The sequence below is a fragment of the Hemibagrus wyckioides genome, linkage group LG11 (assembly GCF_019097595.1).
Source record: "Hemibagrus wyckioides isolate EC202008001 linkage group LG11, SWU_Hwy_1.0, whole genome shotgun sequence".
Taxonomy (NCBI): Eukaryota; Metazoa; Chordata; class Actinopteri; order Siluriformes; family Bagridae; genus Hemibagrus; species Hemibagrus wyckioides.
The window spans coordinates 13,093,966-13,114,722 of NC_080720.1; the positions used below are offsets into that span (position 1 = coordinate 13,093,966).

At 39.0% G+C, this 20,757-nt stretch overlaps 1 protein-coding gene across 3 annotated transcripts in view; it reads left to right on the forward strand.

The window, feature by feature from the left end:
- Positions 1 to 20,757, forward strand: part of lpp (LIM domain containing preferred translocation partner in lipoma) — a 217,050-nt gene that overhangs the window by 132,817 nt on the left and 63,476 nt on the right. For all 3 annotated transcript variants that reach the window (XM_058402435.1, XM_058402433.1, XM_058402434.1), the window contains one exon: positions 3,163 to 3,285. In XM_058402435.1, the coding sequence (XP_058258418.1) occupies positions 3,163 to 3,285 (123 nt within the window). The remainder of the gene's footprint in view (positions 1 to 3,162; positions 3,286 to 20,757) is intronic.

Below are 20,757 nucleotides of genomic sequence, written 5' to 3' on the forward strand. Positions count from 1 at the left end.
CACAAACCAACGTCTATTGTTTTCCTGTAACTTCATGCACAGTAGTTGGATGTGCGTACGCATGCAAATATCAGACATAGAGTCTCATCACGCAGCTTCTCCATTCTTTTCTCGCACTAAGAAACTCTCTACTTGGCTTTTTTTTGTAATTCAATTTCAGCTTCCTGGCCGACTTACATAGTCTGTCCTGTCATTTCTTTTACGAGCCTGAGCTGACATCTTGACCTCTCTGCTGTTATAAAGCTGATTCCTCTAACGTGGTAATTATGTCGTTCACACAGCACTTAGGCACGCTCTGTGCTGGAGAACAGACGGCTCAATTAAACTGCAAAGCCTCTATTCTGCAACAATCCTCTTAAATATCTCACAAATTGGTCATTATTGACCAGTTAGTGGTGTAACCATGAATCACACCTCAGTTTCCATAGGAACATAGGAACCTCCAGATGAGAGGAGCCAGAGACTTCTCCATCATCTGCCTCTAAACAGAGTCGCTTGCTATCATTCTGACTGCTGCCACATGCTCAGTGTAGTCTGATGTTATAGCAGGATATACACTATATTGCCAAAAGTATTCGCTCACCCATCCAAATAATCAGAATCAGGTGTTGCAATCACTTCCATGGCCACAGGTGTATAAAATCAAGCACCTAGGCATGCAGACTGTTTTTACAAACATTTGTGAAAGAATGGGTCGCTCTCAGGAGCTCAGTGAATTCCAGCGTGGAACTGTGATAGGATGCCACCTGTGCAACAAATCCAGTCGTGAAATTTCCTCGCTCCTAAATATTCCACAGTCAACTGTCAGCTGTATTATAAGAACGTGGAAGTGTTTGGGAACGACAGCAACTCAGCCACGAAGTGGTAGGCCACGTAAACTGACGGAGCGGGGTCAGCGGATGCTGAGGCGCATAGTGCGAAGAGGTCGCCAACTTTCTGCAGAGTCAATCGCTACAGACCTCCAAACTTCATGTGGCCTTCAGATTAGCTCAAGAACAGTGCGCAGAGAGCTTCATGGAATGGGATTCCATGGCCGAGCAGCTGCATCCAAGCCATACATCACCAAGTGCAATGCAAAGCGTCGGATGCAGTGGTGTAAAGCACGCCGCCACTGGACTCTAGAGCAGTGGAGACACGTTCTCTGGAGTGACGAATCACGCTTCTCCATCTGACAATCTGATGGATGAGTCTGGGTTTGGTGGTTGCCAGGAGAACGGTACTTGTCTGACTGCATTGTGCCAAGTGTAAAGTTTGGTGGAGGGGGGATTATGGTGTGGGGTTGTTTTTCAGGAGCTGGGCTTGGCCCCTTAGTTCCAGTGAAAGGAACTCTGAATGCTTCAGCATACCAAGACATTTTGGACAATTCCATGCTCCCAACTTTGTGGGAACAGTTTGGAGCTGGCCCCTTCCTCTTCCAACATGACTGTGCACCAGTGCACAAAGCAAGGTCCATAAAGACATGGATGACAGAGTCTGGTGTGGATGAACTTGACTGGCCTGCTGACCTCAACCTGACCAAGTCCTGACTCAAGTCCTGACCTCAACCCGATAGAACACCTTTGGGATGAATTAGAGCGGAGACTGAGAGCCAGGCCTTCTCGTCCAACATCAGTGTGTGACCTCACAAATGCGCTTCTGGAAGAATGGTCAAAAATTCCCATAAACACACTCCTAAACCTTGTGGACAGTCTTCCCAGAAGAGTTGAAGCTGTTATAGCTGCAAAGGGTGGACCGATGTCATATTGAACCCTATGGATTAGGAATGGGATGTCACTTAAGTTCATATGCGAGTCAAGGCAGGTGAGCGAATACTTTTGGCAATATAGTGTATGTGCAGTGGGATGCTGGGTATTTTTGTACTTTTGGGATAGTTGTGATTGTCTCCTCTCCTCTCCTCTCCTCTCCTCTCCTCTCCTCTCCTCTCCTCTCCTCTCCTCTCCTCTCTGCTTTGTTTACCTTTTGCCCTCTTCTCTTCTCTTCTCTTCTCTTCTCTTCTCTTCTCTTCTCTTCTCTTCTTTTCTCTTCTTCTCTTCCCTTCCCTTCCCTTCCCTTCTCGTCCCACCCCGTCCCTGTTAAAGAACACCATGACGAGTCTTTCATTCATCTCGCTCCTGTGCAAAGGGCAACAGTCTACAGAACCTGTAGCTTTATTGCTAGTCCACACACTTCAGCTGACCTACTTCTCCACATGTTGTTCTTTAGAAGCTGTAATGATTTCCAGCCTGCTTTCATACAATGTATCCCTTTAATCCTAATGAATCAATCAATCTACACAGTAACGAGGTACTGCTTTTTATTTATAAAGACTCATTGATTTTTATAACATCAATGCAGTTTAGGCCTTGAATATCCATGTATGATATAACATCTGAATGCACGCATAAATTCTTTTTTTTTTATAGTTTCTTTTCTCCAAAAGTAGAAACCGGTAGAATTGTCTATGTCAAAGCTGTCATTTTCAATAGGTTTCTGTAACAAAGCTCAAGAGCTCAAATTGATTTATTTAATTCATTTCTTAACTATCTATAGAATAGGGTACGGTACAATAGAATGCTTTTAATATCATTCCACAGCAGTACAATGAATTTTAGACTGCAGTATCGGATACTGTAGAAGTATAAAAAGAATATAAAGTAGAAAATTGCAAAAGTAAAAAAATAATTAAAAGAAAAACAACTCATTGACATGATGTATATTGCATACAGTGAACAGGGCAATTTATATATAAATATATTTATTTATTTATATATTTATATATATATATCTATATATATATATATATATATATATATATATATATATATATATATATATATATATATATGTATATATATAATTTTTTTTTAATTTATTTTAAATAAAATAATTAAATAATTTTTCTATTTCTTTATTTTTCTGAACTTCGATCTGTTTCTGATTAATTCAGATATTTTTTTTCCTTTGTTATTTTCTTACTGTTGCTTGGCACACATCTGGATTAAATTCTTCAACCTCTGGCTTGCTCCTTATGGATCTAAATCTTTTTTTTTTTATCTTTTTAAAGTGGCATGTTCATGTCATATTCTTAAGGTTTACTCACAAGCTACACTGGTACTCTTCCCCGCATGTTTGATTTTCAGTTCTATTGAAGTGTTTAATATGTGCTGTGTATTTGTGTTATAGATCAAAGGACCGGAGAAGACCCTGGAGGAGAGACGCTCCAGCCTGGACGCCGAGATCGACTCTTTGACCAGTATCCTGGCCGATCTGGAGAGCAGCTCTCCATATAAGAGTCGCACGCCACAGGTAAATGATGGATCCACAGTTTCTTTTTAAGTGAACCCTAATCTCTGTGTAGTGCCTTTCAAAGAGATGACAGTGACATAAATGCTTCCTTTCACCTGACTGGAAACAATACAAACACTGTATGCTATAAAAAAAAAAAAAGTGTGATTGTAGGAAATACTTGTAGGAGACACTGCAACAACTAGTCCTAAAGTGATAAGTTAAACTAGGAATGATACAGTCTATGAATGAAGATTAACACCTAGCAGTTAGAGAAATAATAATAATAATACTAATACTACTACTAATAATAATAATACCACACTAGAGATCATCAGTCACCTCAAAGCCTGACACACTACAAACACAGATATCAGAGAAAGAGAACTAAGGGGGTTTCCACATTTCTAATCACTCGAGTCTTCAGACCAGGGGTATTTAGTGCAGGGCTTTTATTTGTCTCGCACCTTCATATCCACCCACTCATGAAGCTGTTTTGCACATCGCAGCTCTGAGTCACATCTGTTTTGAATTTGATGCAGGGAAATAAACGAGTACATCTCTCTGTCCATTCATCTTCAGACATTCTCTTTTTTGTTTCTGTCCACTCCAGCTCTCTCTGGTCTGATAAACTTCCTTCGGCTAAATAATTTACATAAACGCATGTGACAGGATAAACCGCGACAGAGGATCTGGCAACGAAGGTTCATGATTAAAAAGCCTGACTCGCTTGAACTAGGAGTAGTTTTATTATTATTGCTTTTTTTATACGTTGATCAGCTCTATTACAGAGCTCTGGTGAAATATCCTGCTGGGTTCTGGGCTTGACCGCAGCCTGTCAGCTGACAAGTCCACAATAGATGTTTCTTAAAGGTTGGCTCATCCTGGCTTTTCAGAAGTACAACTAAATAGAGGCTGGGTTTGGACTTTGGACCCTGTGGCTGTAGCGGTCAGGATGGAAGATGAGTTTTGATGATGAGGGATTCAGGGATTCTGGGAACCAGTGAACAAGGCAAAATAAATGATGCTCTGCAGTATATTCTTCACATTTTAGTGTTAGTTCAGTGAAAAAGAAGCCCTCTGATGTAACACATTTTATTTGTCTAAAACGATAGTGTGATATATATAGGGTTATGGAGCCTTAGTGTGTTTCTACACAGACAGTAAATCATGGAAATCTGCCTTTTAGCTCAAGTTGTTGGTCATTTTGAGGCAAATATCAAATCTTTTTTTCTAGACAAGTAACCAGCAACTCCACCAATCATCCGATCAGTATTATATTCAGTCAGGTCAGGAATCTACAGATACAAAGCCACTCATGTTTTGTATGTCTATCAGTCATTTCTCATTTTTGGAAAGTGTTATGAGTCTAAATTTATAATGACCCATATCATTAATAGATGTTAAATGAAGTTTAGAGACCGCTCAAGTTGAAGCCTAGGGCACTTTGCTAAATAGTTCGACAAAATGAATGTAGGCCATTTCGTTTAGAGTCAACGCCACCCCATTTGGAACAACTGACTCCCACCTGTTAGATTGATGAGACTTACTAAGGAAGGAAGCTTTCTCTGAACTGATTTGCAAGGTTTTTTTTTATAAGTATTAAAGCAGTTCTTATTTGTGTGTCTCCAGGTCTTTTTAATTAGCGGCTCCCGAGAGGCCTCAAAATAAACCCAGCATCAGTAATGAGTGTGTAGTCTGCACATGCAGCCCTCAATCCTCCTGAAGTTTTGGGGGAAAAAAGTTGTCAGTGTTGTAATTGCAGCTATGTTATCAAAAAAATTGTCTAATTTCGCACAGTAGTAAACATTACTGTTAGCGCAGGAGCTGTTTCTTTGTAATCAGCTATGAAATTGTGGTGCAGGTCTGTGTGTGTGTGTGTATGTATGTGTGTGTGTGTGTGTGTTTGTTCATAAAAGAGTCAAACACTGGTCAGTGATCAGTATTCATACATTTTACAGGGCTTTATACACAAACACACATGCACACACACTCACTGACACACACATACAAGATATATTAAAAAAGGCAGTTAAAGTGTTTCTCAGTTAAAGATTACGTAAGTGCAGATTTTGAAAACCGCTGCATACTTACACTTACAGCTCAGCATAAAGTGTTAGAACGGGATAGTTCGTAACGCCAGGGTCAGCCACACTCAGGCCTGATGATTTTCTCAGGAAAAAGGTTTTTCTGCTTTACTTTACCTTGTTTAATAGTCTCGGAGGGTTTGCTCATTTGGGTGGGTCTGCAACAGCACTAGGGAAAGAGTCAAAAGTTTTATTGCTAGCTGCTGAGGTCAACGATTGTGAAAATATTCTTCCGGCCACAAGCACAGCAGAAAATAAAGCAGTGTAGCAACAATGTGCGTTTTAGTAAATTTGGTGAAGTGGTTTCCTGCACTGCTGTGACACATCTGGCCTGTTTGATAGGCAGCTGTCCTAACTCACTCACTCATTACAGGATAGCTTAAAGCAAACACACACACACACGTATATACACACACACACGTATATACACACACACACATATGTATACACACGCATACTCACACACGCACACACACAGGTACACACACGTATAGACACGTACACACACAGGTTCACACACAAACACATACACACACACTTTTTTTGCATTGATTTAATTCATCCAGCAGCTTCATCTGTATATCGTAACATTTTTTTAATTGTTCTTTCATTTACTCAGAATTTCCCCTTCTTTCAGTATCTACCAGTGATTTTGAATAAATGACCTCAATTTGCAAATGTAACCAGCGATCGTATCTAAGTGAGTCAGGACACTTTTATTATGAAATGTTTTGTGACTAAAAGTGTTGAAAATGACTTCATTTTATTGGAACAATCTGGATCTAATTCACATTTAAACACACCTCGGAGTTATGTTTTAAACTTTATATTCTCACTGCGAGTGTGTTTCTGAGCAGATTCTTTTTCATTATCTTGTACAGATAGTCTACACATCATATAAACCATGAATGATCATTAGGATTGGACCCAGGGGTCAAAGTCCTGTGGAATAAATACTGTTTGGATCTGACAGAGCTCCTCCCACTCGCTCTCAAACCAAACACACTTTAACAAATGAACACACTCCCTGCATCAGACGCTTGGACACTCCTGTCCAGTGAGACTGTGTTTCCCTTCACACACATTGTGTAAGGATTGTCACATTAACAAAAATGATATCCTGCACACACACACACACACACACAAATGCACTCACACATACACACACGCGCGCGCACACACATTTTTATAACAATATTTTATATTCATGCTTTTTTACTTACATAGTAGTGATTATCATAGAGGTCTCTGGAAGACTGTGATGGAGAAAGGCTCAGGTGGGTCAGGGCTTGTGGGTTGCCATGTGATGCTTTTTAACTCCGCGTGTTTAGAAGATCATCTCAGCTGGAGTCATAGAAATGTAGGTTATTTAGAGCTGGAAAGCATGACAATACTGATAGCGTGATCAATTATGTTCGAGTGTGATTTTATGAAATGTAATGGATATTGTCATATATTTGTTCTTATTTAAGAAGACACACACTATACATTACATTTACGGCATTAGAGGGAGAGAGAGAGAGAGAGAGAGAGAGAGAGAGAGAGAAAGAGAGTGAGTGAGCGAGCAAGAGAGGTAGAGAAAAAGTGATAAAGAGAATGGGGGCAATTGGGGGTTAAGGGCCTTGCTTAGGGGCCCAACAGAGGCAGCTTGGTAGACCTGGGATTCAAACTCACAACCTTCCGATTAGTAGTCCATCATCTTAACCACCAAGCTACCACATCCTTACACACATAACATTACAGAAAAACAAATGATAATGTTCTTCATCCATAGCAGAAAAGCGTTTCATAGAAATGTTTTTGAGAATTGTGATTATGCTAGTTTTGGTCATTTTGCCCATCCATAACTCCTTAACTGATGCATGTTATGACATATTGAACAATTGATGAACTCAGCTCAGATGTTAAGATGTAGTTATAGGCTGCTTCGTGACAGTTTATAGAGTGTTGTGTAAAGCAGACTCTCCACAAAGCCTTGGTGCTGTCCAGCTTACTGTCTGTGCACTGTTTCCATTCGTTCTCGGCTTCTCCGGTTTCCACTCCGGTCTCTTCCCGTCTCCCAGAAACAAGCCGTGGAGTCTCCTGGTGAATCTAACATTCCCCAACTTGAGTGTGTGTGTGTGTGTTAGTGTGTAGACTGGCATCCAATACTTAAAGTATTCCTGCCCTGAGTCCGGAATTCCCGGGATAGGCTCCAGATCCACTGAAGATGAATAAAAAGCAAATCAAAGCCTGTATCTTTAATGTGTCCTCTGACTCACTCAAGAACATAAGCGCTCTGCTTCTTCACTTCTTTAATCTCTCACAGGCCCAGTAGCTGTAGCTTTGACCTAACGCTGGTATAATTAGTCCAGATTAGTGCTCTCTGTTCTCAGCTGGACTGTTTACATCCCCTTTGGCATAACAGCAGGTAATGAAAAAGTCCCTATACTCATCTGCATTTTAAACTTGATTCTTATGTGGAGATGATGGAGATGGAGATGATGGAGTTTTTGTCCCACAGTGCTGCTGAATTCTCAGATCTGATTGGTTTAGAGTCTGCTGACAGTCACTCTTCACCTTGAATACCATTTCATGATATTACTGTCCTTTGAATATGTTATTTAGTTTAGTTTCTTGTTTCACACATGTTCAGATTGCCTCGTTATAGTGTTTAAGTGGAATAACACACTTCAGACTGTTTTCTTTTTTTAAAAAAAGAAAATAATGCAAGGCCCTTGAAGCGGTGTGGAGTGTGTTATTCCTTTTACACCACAACGATTTGCCCAGAAACACAGTCTTGAATTTATTAATTTATTAACGAACAACACATCACACATTTTAATGGTTTTATTTGTTAGATTTAATGTTGTGTAAAGTTAGTTGTGCATCTTCCTCTCATCAGTCCCCCATCTCTCTCTCTCTCTCTCTCTCTCTCTCACTTTTTCTCTTTCTGTCTCTCTCCCTCTACCCCTCACCCCCCCCTTCTCGCTTACCCCCTTTACCCCTCATCCTCTTCTAAAATTCACCACTATATCTCCAATTATACATTTTATTTGTTTATACAACACATTTTTAAAATCATTTACTATTTGTTATAGATTATGTGACGTGTGCACCGAACATGTCCTTGTGTATGAGCTGTTACTTTATCAACAATAACGCATCACAGCGAACGTGTGTTAACATTAACAGCATTTATAGTAGAGTTAAATTAAGTTAAATTGTTAAATTTCTGACCAATCACATTCAGAAATTTGAGCTGTGCTATAAACATCATCATACCAATTCATCGAGAACATAGAATGCATTGTATTTCTTAAGAAAAATAAATAAATAAATAGCCCTCATCCGATTTTAGAGAAATTGTCATTCGAGATTTGTTTGTCCAAATTGTGTCAGCGACGCTTGTTTTGGTGTGAAAGCGAGATGAAGTGCCATCGCTCGGTTACATGTTATTGTGTGCTGATTGGTGGCTGTTTGTTGTTGTTGACATTAGGAAGCCAGTCAATGTCAAGGATGATGCGCAGCTATAGTTTCAGATCACTCAGAGGCTGCTGTCCTTGAAAAGAGCTGCAACTGCTTATTTGTGCATGCAAATTATGCCACATATGAAACGACACAATCAAAGCGCCAGCTCTTAAAAGGAACGGAAATTAAACTCTTAGAGTTCCGTCGATGTTTTCACCGAGTTTAAAGTAGAAAGCTTAAGAGTATTGAAGCATCTTTTTTCCCCAGCTCTTTTTGATTCAGACTAAAGCACGGAGGTCTCTGCATGATACATTGCGAGAGATTCTGAAGGTCATTGTGCCCATAGCCTTTTCCTGCTTACTTCAGGTCAGCTTTAACTCCTGCAAGCTAGCCATAGATCCATTTAGAGATCTACACAAGTGACCCAGAGCGCACTACTAAAGCCACCCCCGTGACACCATTTTCTGCTCAAAAAAAAAAATAATAATGCCCTGTTTTTAACTTTAAAAAATCTTGACATCATTTACATTCACATACATTTACATCTACATCAAAAGTATTTTTAAATGCTGAATAAAGTTGAATGTGACGTAATTCTAATCTCTTAATCAAAATCTCATTACTTGAAGATCTCATTAATGAAGTAAGAATTTTGCTGGAATTTCTACACATGCCTGAGTCACATGAAACTCGTCTCATGTGGTTGTGTGACAACCTCAACATTTGGGTAGTCGCTGGCTGTGTTTTTTTTTTTCTCTCATCTGAGAAAGTAGAAACCACTGTTAAATTTTAGTCCTAGCCAGGAAAAGACAAAACCATGGCTTTCCTTCAGTTTCTAAGAGCTCAAGGTATGTAGGAACTAAAGCTCTGAGAGCAGAGGTTTACAGGGACAAAGAGCTGTAGGATTGACCCAAGGAATTTACTGGAGCCAGTCATTAACATTTATTGCTTTATAGCTGAATCTGATAGAATTAGATCATTTCTGTTCTCACAGACTTACATTACCATTTACATTTCTGCTGTTTGGCAGATGCTCTTATCCAGAGTGACGTACAAGAGTGCTTTGAAGTCTCTATGAATGAATATATTAACACTGGTTCAATAGGTCACAGAGTTAGGATATCATCAGCCTAAAAGCTGTCTTGGCAATTGTTATTTTTTAACATACAGCAATACATAAAACAAGTAGGGGAAAATAAGAGCTAGTTTAAGTGTTTCAGGAAGAGGTAGGTCTTCATCCATCATTTGAACTCATCATTGAACTGTATGGACGTCTAGGAGAATACTTAAGCAATTAATTTCATTGTACAGCTGTACAATGGCAATAAACTATTATATTCTATTTTATTTTTTCGTTTTGTGGCATATTATGTGAAGGCAAGTGCCTTCAGGGGATATGGTAGCTTATTGTTTCATGTGTTGGACTACTGATCGGAAGGTCAGGAGTTTGAATCCCAAGTCGGATGGATGGATGGATGGATAGACAGACAGACAGACAGACAGACAGACAGACGGACACTTTATTCATCGCAAAGGGAAATTCACATCTTCCAGCAAGCTAAGCTGCCACTGCTGGACCTCTGAGCATGGCCTTTAACCCTCACTTGCTCATTTGTGTAAAATGAGATAAATTGTAGACACTCTAGATAAGGGCATCTGCCAAATGTTGTAAATATAGGTGACAACATTTAAATTGTGTATTGTTAAAGAAAAAAGCAGCCTCATTTCTGCTGTACGTGTTTTAAAAATATGTTTCACCCATAGATAACATTTCCCCTTTTCTGGTGTCCTAATGTACTGAATTATATCATCTGCTATCTAGTCCAATAGATGTATATGTATGACCCATAGATTAGTGTTCAGCAGAGAAGCGTCTGTTCTCATTACACTCGTTTGGTGACATCTACAGCAGAATAAATAAGCCTCTCAGTGAGAGTCCCACTGGCCTGCTGCTAGAACAGTGCACTCACTCATCACAACCTCTCATTATCTAGTGACCTTACAGTGGAAGTGTTGTTCTTATAGATGAAAATGAACTGGTTTTACTTACCATAACACTATTTCATTGCTGTGTTTCTTTTTTTTTGATATCAATCCAAAGTGTATGGTGGAAGGAGGTAAATGTACTCGTAATGATATACAAAAAAGAAAAATAAACATAAAATAAAGACAGTAATAGCAGGTCTGCCCTGAGCTAATCTAAACTCTTAACGAACTGCCTCAATTACAGTCCTGAATGCTGGCTTGAGATTGGAAACCTCCAGTGTAATGAGACCGTCGTGACCTCTGGTAAGAGCACAAACGCTTTAATTTAAGCTATTCACTCAGCTCGGATATAATGTTTATGTGTATAATTGAGTGTGCCAGTGCAGCAATATGGCAAAGAGGGTAATAGATGACACTCAAAGAGATCGTACCAGTAATAAGTGGCTTCTCACTGCTTTCATAGTGCGACATTAAGACGTCTAATATAAATAAAAGATCTACCGTGATGTCCGTGATGCTGAGTAGCTCTTCCTGTCTATTTTTTATTTATTTGATGTGAGATATTAAGAGATGGGGTGGGTGGGTGGGTGTGTGTGTGTGTGTGTGTGAAGATTCTCAGTCATCTGCATGTGTTTTTTTGGAAGTTGAGTCATGTCAACTGGACTTCTTTCTTGTTAGACCGAAACGTTTCAGTACTCAACCAAACAGCTCAAATGAGTAGTGAAAGGTTTTGGTCTAACTAGAAAGAAGTCCAGTTGACTTGACTCTGAGAACAAGATTCAAGTCCCAGATATTAGGAGATTTGCTCATTTACATTTTCTTTATTAAAGTGTGTTGACCATCTCACTGCTCTTCCTTGAACTCTAAACTAGAGTTAAAGTTTCCATGGAGCCACTTCTTAGCTGTGATTCGATTTCTTATCTCCATGTAGATTTGTTTTTTAAAAAATAGTAAGTTCTGTCATTGTGTAACTGCTTAACTGACTTCATCAACAGCCAATAGCATTGAAGATCACACACACACACACACACAAAGCTGCTTGAGCTATATAAATACAGATAACAATAAAGAATTTAATAAGAGTTTTTTGCTTATGGATGGTGAAGGAAGAGATTGCACTGGATGCAAAGGGCCCCAAAATGGCCTTGGTCATATAACCTCAACCTCATACAAATCCCTTCCTTCAAAATGAATAACCGATTTCTTTTTCAACCAAGCTTCTACTATAGATCAAGACCCGCTGATAGGGGAGGGCCTTTCTAAAAAGGATTTCATTTGAATAGGTTTGAATAAATCTACATTTTTGATAATTTCCCCAGCAGTGATTAACTATAACATTAAATAAAGCTCTCAGAAACACAAACAAAACAGCTATTTGACCTCAAATGTCATGGGATTTTCCTAATATTAGTTTTAATCTGTACCTTACATGTTTTAAGCATTGTTTATCAGGAAAATGATGTTTGCTCCAGAACAGGTTCCAGTTTTGTTCTGATTTTGTGTGTGTGTGTGTGTGTCCACATGAAAACACTCTATTTCACAGCCGTTTTCTTCTTTTCCTCTTTTCACTTCATGAGTGACGACTCTCTTCCTTCCATAAGCAGAGGTTTTGCAAATGACTATAATTATGTTTTTTATTTATTTATTTTTGACAGTTTGGGCTTTTGTTTGATTTGTTTTTATGACTTGATATAGCCTTGTTTGACATGTAAATGGTTTCAGGTTTCTGTTTTGATGATGTAACGCCGTCATCAACCCCCATGTTTCTTGGCTTTGTTTGATTTTCTCTCTCGTCTTCTCTCTCTCGCACACAAACTCCGGCTTTCATGCCCACCCACGCTCTCATTCAGTAAGCCGTTACTGTTTTCCCCAAAATCATAAACTGTTTAGGAAAAGTGTAAAGGAGCCGAGCATAAAAGAGGCTCTCGTCGGCTTGGTGAGAGAGGAAAACGTGGAAAAGATCAGCTGAAGCTGAAGTCTCCCTGAGGCTCGCTTCTCTTTCACGGAGAAGACGGTAGACGCACATCACTATTACTATTACAGGGCCTTCTCTGACTGCATACTATCAAACACCGGCATTTAACCATGCCATCTCATCCCTGAGCAGTTATAGTATAACTGTTATAGTCGTCCGATTTCTGTGGATTAATGCCATTTTGGAAATCATGCTTGTGTCCTTTTAAATAAAAAAAAAATCTATAATTAAATTGTTTTAAATTGCTCTGCAATCAGAGCAGAAAATAATTGGCTCTTTTACGGCCCATATTTAGAGAAGCGCTAATTACAGCTTTTTTAGCAACATCCATGTTGATGGGTGTGGCCACTTTAGCGACTGATCTCTGTATAAATAAACACCAGCTACACTACGCTAAAAATTGCTCCTATGCCAAAAAAGAAACTATGTTTAAGAGCTCTGTTTGAGTTGCAGCTGCCAATAATCTTACTGAACACTACTTTTTTTTTCTTTTTCTTTTTTTTGCCGTCGTTGTTTAAACAAAGCCGTGTGTGTGTACTACTAGCTCTAATCAGATGTTGTTAATTACAATAACCCTTCGGAGAAGAAAGAGAAAGGCTTTATTCCAGAGGCTGATGCAATGGTGCGAAAGTGTAAAACAGTAGTGACTGCCGCTTTCAGTGCTTAGTGTGGCATGCTTGCATACAAAGAGTGCTAAGATTTGCCATACTGTCCAAAAGTCATCCCTAGTTTTTATCTACAGTGTTTGTCATTCACTTTAGAAGAGAGAGTAGAAATGAGGACCATTCTAAATGTTCATTAATTGAGCAAGAAAAAATTTCTGAGGAAATGCATGTAACATTAAATAATAGATGATTGCATGAAGAGAGAGAAGCATTTTATTTTATTATTTAATTTTTTTATTTATTTTTTATTTAATTTTAGATTTTTGTTATTATTTATTCGTTTATTTGTCTATGCAATCATATAACCATTGAGTGTAATATAAGAGAATAGATGCCGTTTTAAACCCATAGGATGATCACAACAAATATTATTCTAATTATTTTTCCCTCCACTGCGCGGTGTTTGAGGCATTATGTTTTCAGGTCATCCCTGAGGCTATCCGTCCGTTCCAGATTCTCATTAGCGTGTAGTGTTTGTTGGATGTATGTGGAGTTTATCACAGTATACAGCAGAGGAACTGATTAGATTTTGGAATTGATCCAAACTGGGTCAAGGTCATGGCAAGGTCAGATGTCTGATATAATTATTCTTCCTTCCTTTTGAAGAATATTTTAAGGGAAGTTCTGGCATATAAATGAGCAAAGATTATGTCTAGGCTTGATGGCAGGAAAGGCATCACTCTGTTAGTGCTACTTTTTTAATATGAGTTTTGTTTTTTTTGCATTTCTCTAGTAATGTACATCACACCTCCTCCGAGCCAAACAGACACTTTAATGTCCCTGCTACAGTTTTTAAAATAAAAACAACCATCATATGAAAAGTACAGATCTAACATACAGCACACAGATGTGATGTATTTACATTTATTCAATCGGCAGACTCTTATTTACCGCCGAGCCACCACAGACTGCACACTTCTACAGCACACGCAGCATCATAGTGGATAGAGCTGGATCAATGTATTGCAATACTAAATGAAAGTAGTGTGGAATTGCTCTATTTCATTTTTTAACTAGGCAAATAATTGAAGTTTTCCTGAGAGTATTAGAGAGCCTCTAACTTCAGTCCTCAACGAGAAGCATTTCACCAGGCCAGTATGTAGCCATTATGTAATTCATCACCTTTGCTCTCACCAAGAGGCTTTAAAAGTAAATTTAAAGTCAAACCTTTTAATGGCCAGTCTGTTTGATTTGCACTGAGGGAGTGGTTGCTGTACAGTATTCCAGATGAAATATTGATTTTTTTTCCCCCCCTTCCTCATGCAGATTTGCTGTGTTTCTGACACTGTCAGCTTCATTTCCAATGCTTTATGCCTTTCAGACAAAGAAGGAGAGCGTGAAAACTGAATCCGTAATCTCATCCCTCTCTAGGGCTTTTGGAAGGGCTTTGTTTTTGAGGTTAGAAAAGGGATTTTCTTGATGACATAGAAATCATGATATTTTGTGTTTGAATTGAGATCAGGAGTCTTTGACCAATTATGTATAAGATTATCCTGTTTAGAGAGAGAGAGAGATTAGACAAAAAGAGGATGAGAAAAAGTGAGAGAGAGAGAGACAGATAGACAGAAAGAAAGAGACAGATACACAAACACAGACAGAGAGACAGAAAGAGGAAGAGAAAAAGCAAGAGAGAGACAGATAGATAGACACACAGACAAAGAAACAGAAAGAGAAAAAGAAAGAGAGAGGGAGAGACATGCTTCTATTAACAGATATGTATTCATGACTTCACAATGTTGTGGGCAGCTTGGGTATGATCACCCAATGGTCTCATGGCCTCTACACAGGTTTATTCCTGTGGCATTAATCACCTGTCACTGACTTAATGTGTGAGAAGTAGCATGTGTAGTGCGTAGGTCATGGAGACCACAGTTCTGATGCAGAACCAGTGAAGTCCTTCAGTTGATCACAAATTTGTCAGCCTCTCTGGTCTGATTAGTGACATGAAAACACGCCTTGTTAAGCAGAAAGTCTACAGCAAAAACACAATGTCTTAAAGATAACTGGACAGAGAAATATGCAGGTTTTATTCCCTCAACAGTTCAGGAAAAAATGTTTAGATTTTTTTCCAATAACAAAACAAAACACGAGTCATATAACTAATATCTAATAACTAATGAGTAAGCTTTGATAATGTAACTGCTGCCTCTATTTACATTATATTATTTTCTTATCTTGACCTTTGTAATCAAGGAATATTATATAAATCTCAACCTTCATAAGTGTGTTTGATCCCCTGAGTGTAAAATGTCAGTAATGAAGCTAGTTTGCATTTTTGCTAGCCTACGAAACAGTGCGTTTGAATGTTCCATGCTACGTTCCATACTACTACATTTGGGAATCTCAGCAAACCTCACACACAATCCCACAATCCTCTCTTTCCTAATTCAACAGACCCAATAGTAAAGGTTTCACTAAACTATGTCCTGAAGTTATTGAAAGCTGTTTGAAGATTCTCATACATTCTCCTTAATCGAAGAACATCAGTCTTCGAGAAATCTCTTTCCATTTTTTTTTACTAGTCCCCTGTTTCTAATTTGTGCTTTGTCTCTGAATTGTAATTAAGGAATCCATTCGCTGGCTGGCTGGCTAGCCCTAGACCATGGGAAATCTCCTCTGATTGAATTCTCTCAATTCCATTCTCATCCCACTATACTCTTTTTAGACTTTACAGGCACAACTGTTGCTAATTTTGTCAGCACACCCACACACACAATATTAGGTACGTTTACCTTCTGTTGTAATATACAGTACGTTGAATTCCCAAATCTGATTGGTCACAAGAATAAATTGATGTTTATAACAATTGCTAAAATTTTTTTTACAGTAGTCACAGCTAATAACAGTGTTATATAAACATGTTAGTTTTAATATATAATAGTCTGATTTATAACATGTAGACAAGTCTAATTGTTGATATGTAAGGATACATTATTATTATTATTGTACTTGTCTCTAGTGTCTCCAAGCATCTTTAAGATTTGGTGGATTTTTTGTTTTGTTTTGTTTTTATTAACTTCATGAACTAAAAAACAGCAGCTTTAGCTGCAGGACAGTAAGTGATGACTTTAAATAAGTAACTTGATAATTTGTTAAAAGTGTAATGGACAAATTAGAGTATAGTTTTTAGCATCAGCAAATTGTACATCAGATAAAACGATCGAATGCACCAAAGTTAGCTTTCTAGTGTGTTCACCCTTTTTCAGTGGTTTCAAAAATCTTCAAAATACATGCACTGTTCACTTGAGTAAACATTGCTACAGTTCTCCAGAACTCAATTTGGTGTGTGTGTGTCATTTTGGGATTTTTACAGTTGGCCCTGTCCTGAGAAACACTTTGCACCAAAAACAGTGTTTGTGTAAATCTCTCTGGCAAATGCTGTTCTGACTCAATGTTCAGTACCTCTAATGGTTAAGAGTAGAGCAGTACACACTCTCTTTAAACACCGTCTATGTGCGGGACACAATATCAGCATCTATTTCGAGCCTTTCAGACTTTCTTTCCTCCGATTTTCTCATCATTCAGAGACAGGAAAAGCCTGTTACAGGTGGTAGTCAGCAGGGATGCTGCTCTCAGACCCAATCCTGTTGTGTACAAAAGGAATGAAAAGCAGGATGAATTTCGCATCATGAAAACCGATGTGACGTCCTCTATGCTCGGTTTAGCACTGATTCTGAGAAATATTTCTTAATCTGATCGGATTAACTCATCATAAGAGAATAGCAGTTAATTAGGCTTTAAGGAATGTAAATGTCATCCCTTTCGAATGTATTGATCTTTCCCGAAAGATTGACGGCATGCGAGTTCCGATCAAAGATCTAAAGATAGGAGAGACGAGGATTATAGATGACGGACGGTTAATGGAGTTTGAAAAGCAGGGGCCATGCATGTGCACTCGTGTATGTAAAGTGTGTATGCTGAGAACATGGACTATCCAGTCAGCAGTCACAGGAGAACACTTTTGTATGCTAATCATACACCATCGTGTTTTAAGTACTGGCTCTTTTTCTTCTTAATTCAACTTCGTAAATTGCTTCAGATCAAAGTATCTGACAAAAAAATAAAAATATGAATGTAATGGGGTATCTTGTCTTCCTCTAATTCATCTTGTCACGTGCATCCAGCTTTTATACCACAATGCTGTTAAAAAATTTGAAAGTTTAAACATACTTTATTACTGTTTGGTGGCATTACTTTTTAATTGCTGGCACTTAAATGAAATGCTTGGGGCCGTCCACAAGCTTCTCACAATACTTTACTGGAATTGTCCCCATTCCTCATGACAGAACTGGTGTAACTCAGTCGGGTTTGTGTGTCTCCTTGCTTAGATTTGCTTTTTCAATTCAGTCCACAAATGTCCTATGGGATACAGGTCAGAGTTTCATGATGGTCACTCCAATATTTTGTTGATTTAAACCATTTTGTTACCACTTTAGAGGCATTCTTAGGATCGCCATCCTGCTGAAAGACCAGTTTTAACTTATTTATCTGATGTCTTGAGCTGTTGCTCAAGTAATCCTCTGTTCTCATGATGCTATCTATTTTCTGATGTGCACCTGAGAACACTCCTCAAGAAGGCTGGTGATGACCAGTAACTTTAGTGTAGCTTTTTTTATACTGGTATTGAAGTGTAGTTGCGTCTTCTCTCCTGTAGAAGTCTCTTAATGGTGGTTATGAATGTATGGACTTGATTCATTCAACCATAACCCATTGTGGTCTTCTGCTCTTGTGGCTCAACTACTTCAAGATTTGAAGTGTTTTGTGTTCTGAGATGCTTTTCTGCTCACAACAGTTGTAAAGAGTGATCATATGAGCTCCTATAGGCTTTAGGCCTCATCTGATCTCTCCCATTATCAACAAACTGTTTCATCCTGCATCTCCTCAACTCAAACCTGCCATTCTGGCACCACCTTCCACACCATGGTTAAAGTTACAGAGACCACAGAGACTGTTCCTCATTCTGATGTTTGAAGTGACCATTACCTGAAGCTCTTGACCAATATCTGCATGACGGTATGCCTTGTGCTGCTGCCACCCGACTGGTTGACAGTGTAAATGAGCAGGTGTACAGGTGTTCCTATTAAAGTGACTGCTGAGTATTCAGAGCTCAGTCTGTACAGAATGTGTGATTATAGTTGATTTCTATGAAGGTTACTTTTAACTTGTGCATACCCATGATGAAAACCAGCGCAGTGCAGCGTGATGCAATGGCTCATGCTTTACACAGCTGGTGTGGATTGAAGCACTTGTTAAAATGGATATATATACACACTATATTGCCAAAAGTATTCGCTCACCTGCCTTGACTCGCATATGAACTTAAGTGACATCCCATTCCTAATCCATAGGGTTCAATATGACGTCGGTCCACCCTTTGCAGCTATAACAGCTTCAACTCTTCTGGGAAGGCTGTCCACAAGGTTTAGGAGTGTGTTTATGGGAATTTTTGACCATTCTTCCAGAAGTGCATTTGTGAGGTCACACACTGATGTTGGACGAGAAGGTCTGGCTCTTAGTCTCCGCTCTAATTCATCCCAAAGGTGTTCTATCAGGTTGAGGTCAGGACTCTGTGCAGGCCAGTCAAGTTCATCCACACCAGACTCTGTCATCCATGTCTTTATGGACCTTGCTTTGTGCACTGGTGCACAGTCATGTTGGAAGAGGAAGGGGCCAGCTCCAAACTGTTCCCACAAAGTTGGGAGCATGGAATTGTCCAAAATGTCTTGGTATGCTGAAGCATTCAGAGTTCCTTTCACTGGAACTAAGAGGCCAAGCCCAGCTCCTGAAAAACAACCCCACACCATAATCCCCCCTCCACCAAACTTTACACTTGGCACAATGCAGTCAGACAAGTACCGTTCTCCTGGCAACCGCCAAACCCAGACTCGTCCATCAGATTGCCAGATGGAGAAGCACGATTCGTCACTCCAGAGAACGCGTCTCCACTGCTCTAGAGTCCAGTGGCGGCGTGCTTTACACCACTGCATCCGACGCTTTGCATTGCACTTGGTGATGTATGGCTTGGATGCAGCTGCTCGGCCATGGAAACCCATTCCATGAAGCTCTCTGCGCACTGTTCTTGAGCTAATCTGAAGGCCACATGAAGTTTGGAGGTCTGTAGCGATTGACTCTGCAGAAAGTTGGCGACCTCTTCGCACTATGCGCCTCAGCATCCGCTGACCCCGCTCCGTCAGTTTACGTGGCCTACCACTTCGTGGCTGAGTTGCTGTCGTTCCCAAACACTTCCACGTTCTTATAATACAGCTGACAGTTGACTGTGGAATATTTAGGAGCGAGGAAATTTCACGACTGGATTTGTTGCACAGGTGGCATCCTATCACAGTTCCACGCTGGAATTCACTGAGCTCCTGAGAGCGACCCATTCTTTCACAAATGTTTGTAAAAACAGTCTGCATGTCTAGGTGCTTGATTTTATACACCTGTGGCCATGGAAGTGATTGGAACACCTGATTCTGATTATTTGGATGGGTGAGAGAATACTTTTGGCGATATAGTGTATGTATATGTATGTGTGTGTATATATATATATATATATATATATATATAAACATTTTTAAAACGTTGAAGTTTTCTAAAGATTTATAAAAGTATTTTCCACTGACCCACAGAATTCAGTTCCATTCATTCAACTTTTATTTGTATTTTACAGGAAATCAAAAATTCAGAATTAAAATCAAAATATTAAGATATTCATTCCTAAAAAGCAATCCAGAGGCAAAGAAAAACTCCCTGAGAAGAGGAGAATGGTTTCATTTTGAGTCTGGTTCCTCTCACAGTTTTTTCCTTATGTCACAGGGATTTTTCCCTTTCTTATGCATACATCTGTGATTTTTTTTTTTTTCCAAATATATCTCAGCTTATTTGGGATATATTTGAAAATCTACTTCTGCACAGCTGTTTTGTGACAACGTCTACAGTACAAATAAAACAAAAAATTATTGACTTGGCTTGGAAAAATACAGTTTGAGCGTTGGTGTTTTAGTGCCTTTTTCACTGCAGAGCTTTAAAATTACTTAATGATTTGCTAAAACTGGAAGCACATATGCTGGAGCTTGAGTACCTGCACCTATTTTTTCCACTTCAGGCACAGTTTTTATTGAAAAAAAAACGAAACTTTTAGCAGTTCAATATGGATTCAAGTCTTTTTTTTTTCTCTAGTTGCAACATTTATTTTAGTGTCTGCCTTCAGACACTATTCAGACTTTACATCTTCCTTCGGCTTTTTAGACCTGATGAGGTTTGGGTTGTGAGAGCATTCATTCTGATTTGATCGTCTATTGGAGCGTTGCGTTCCTTTTCCACCTTTGAT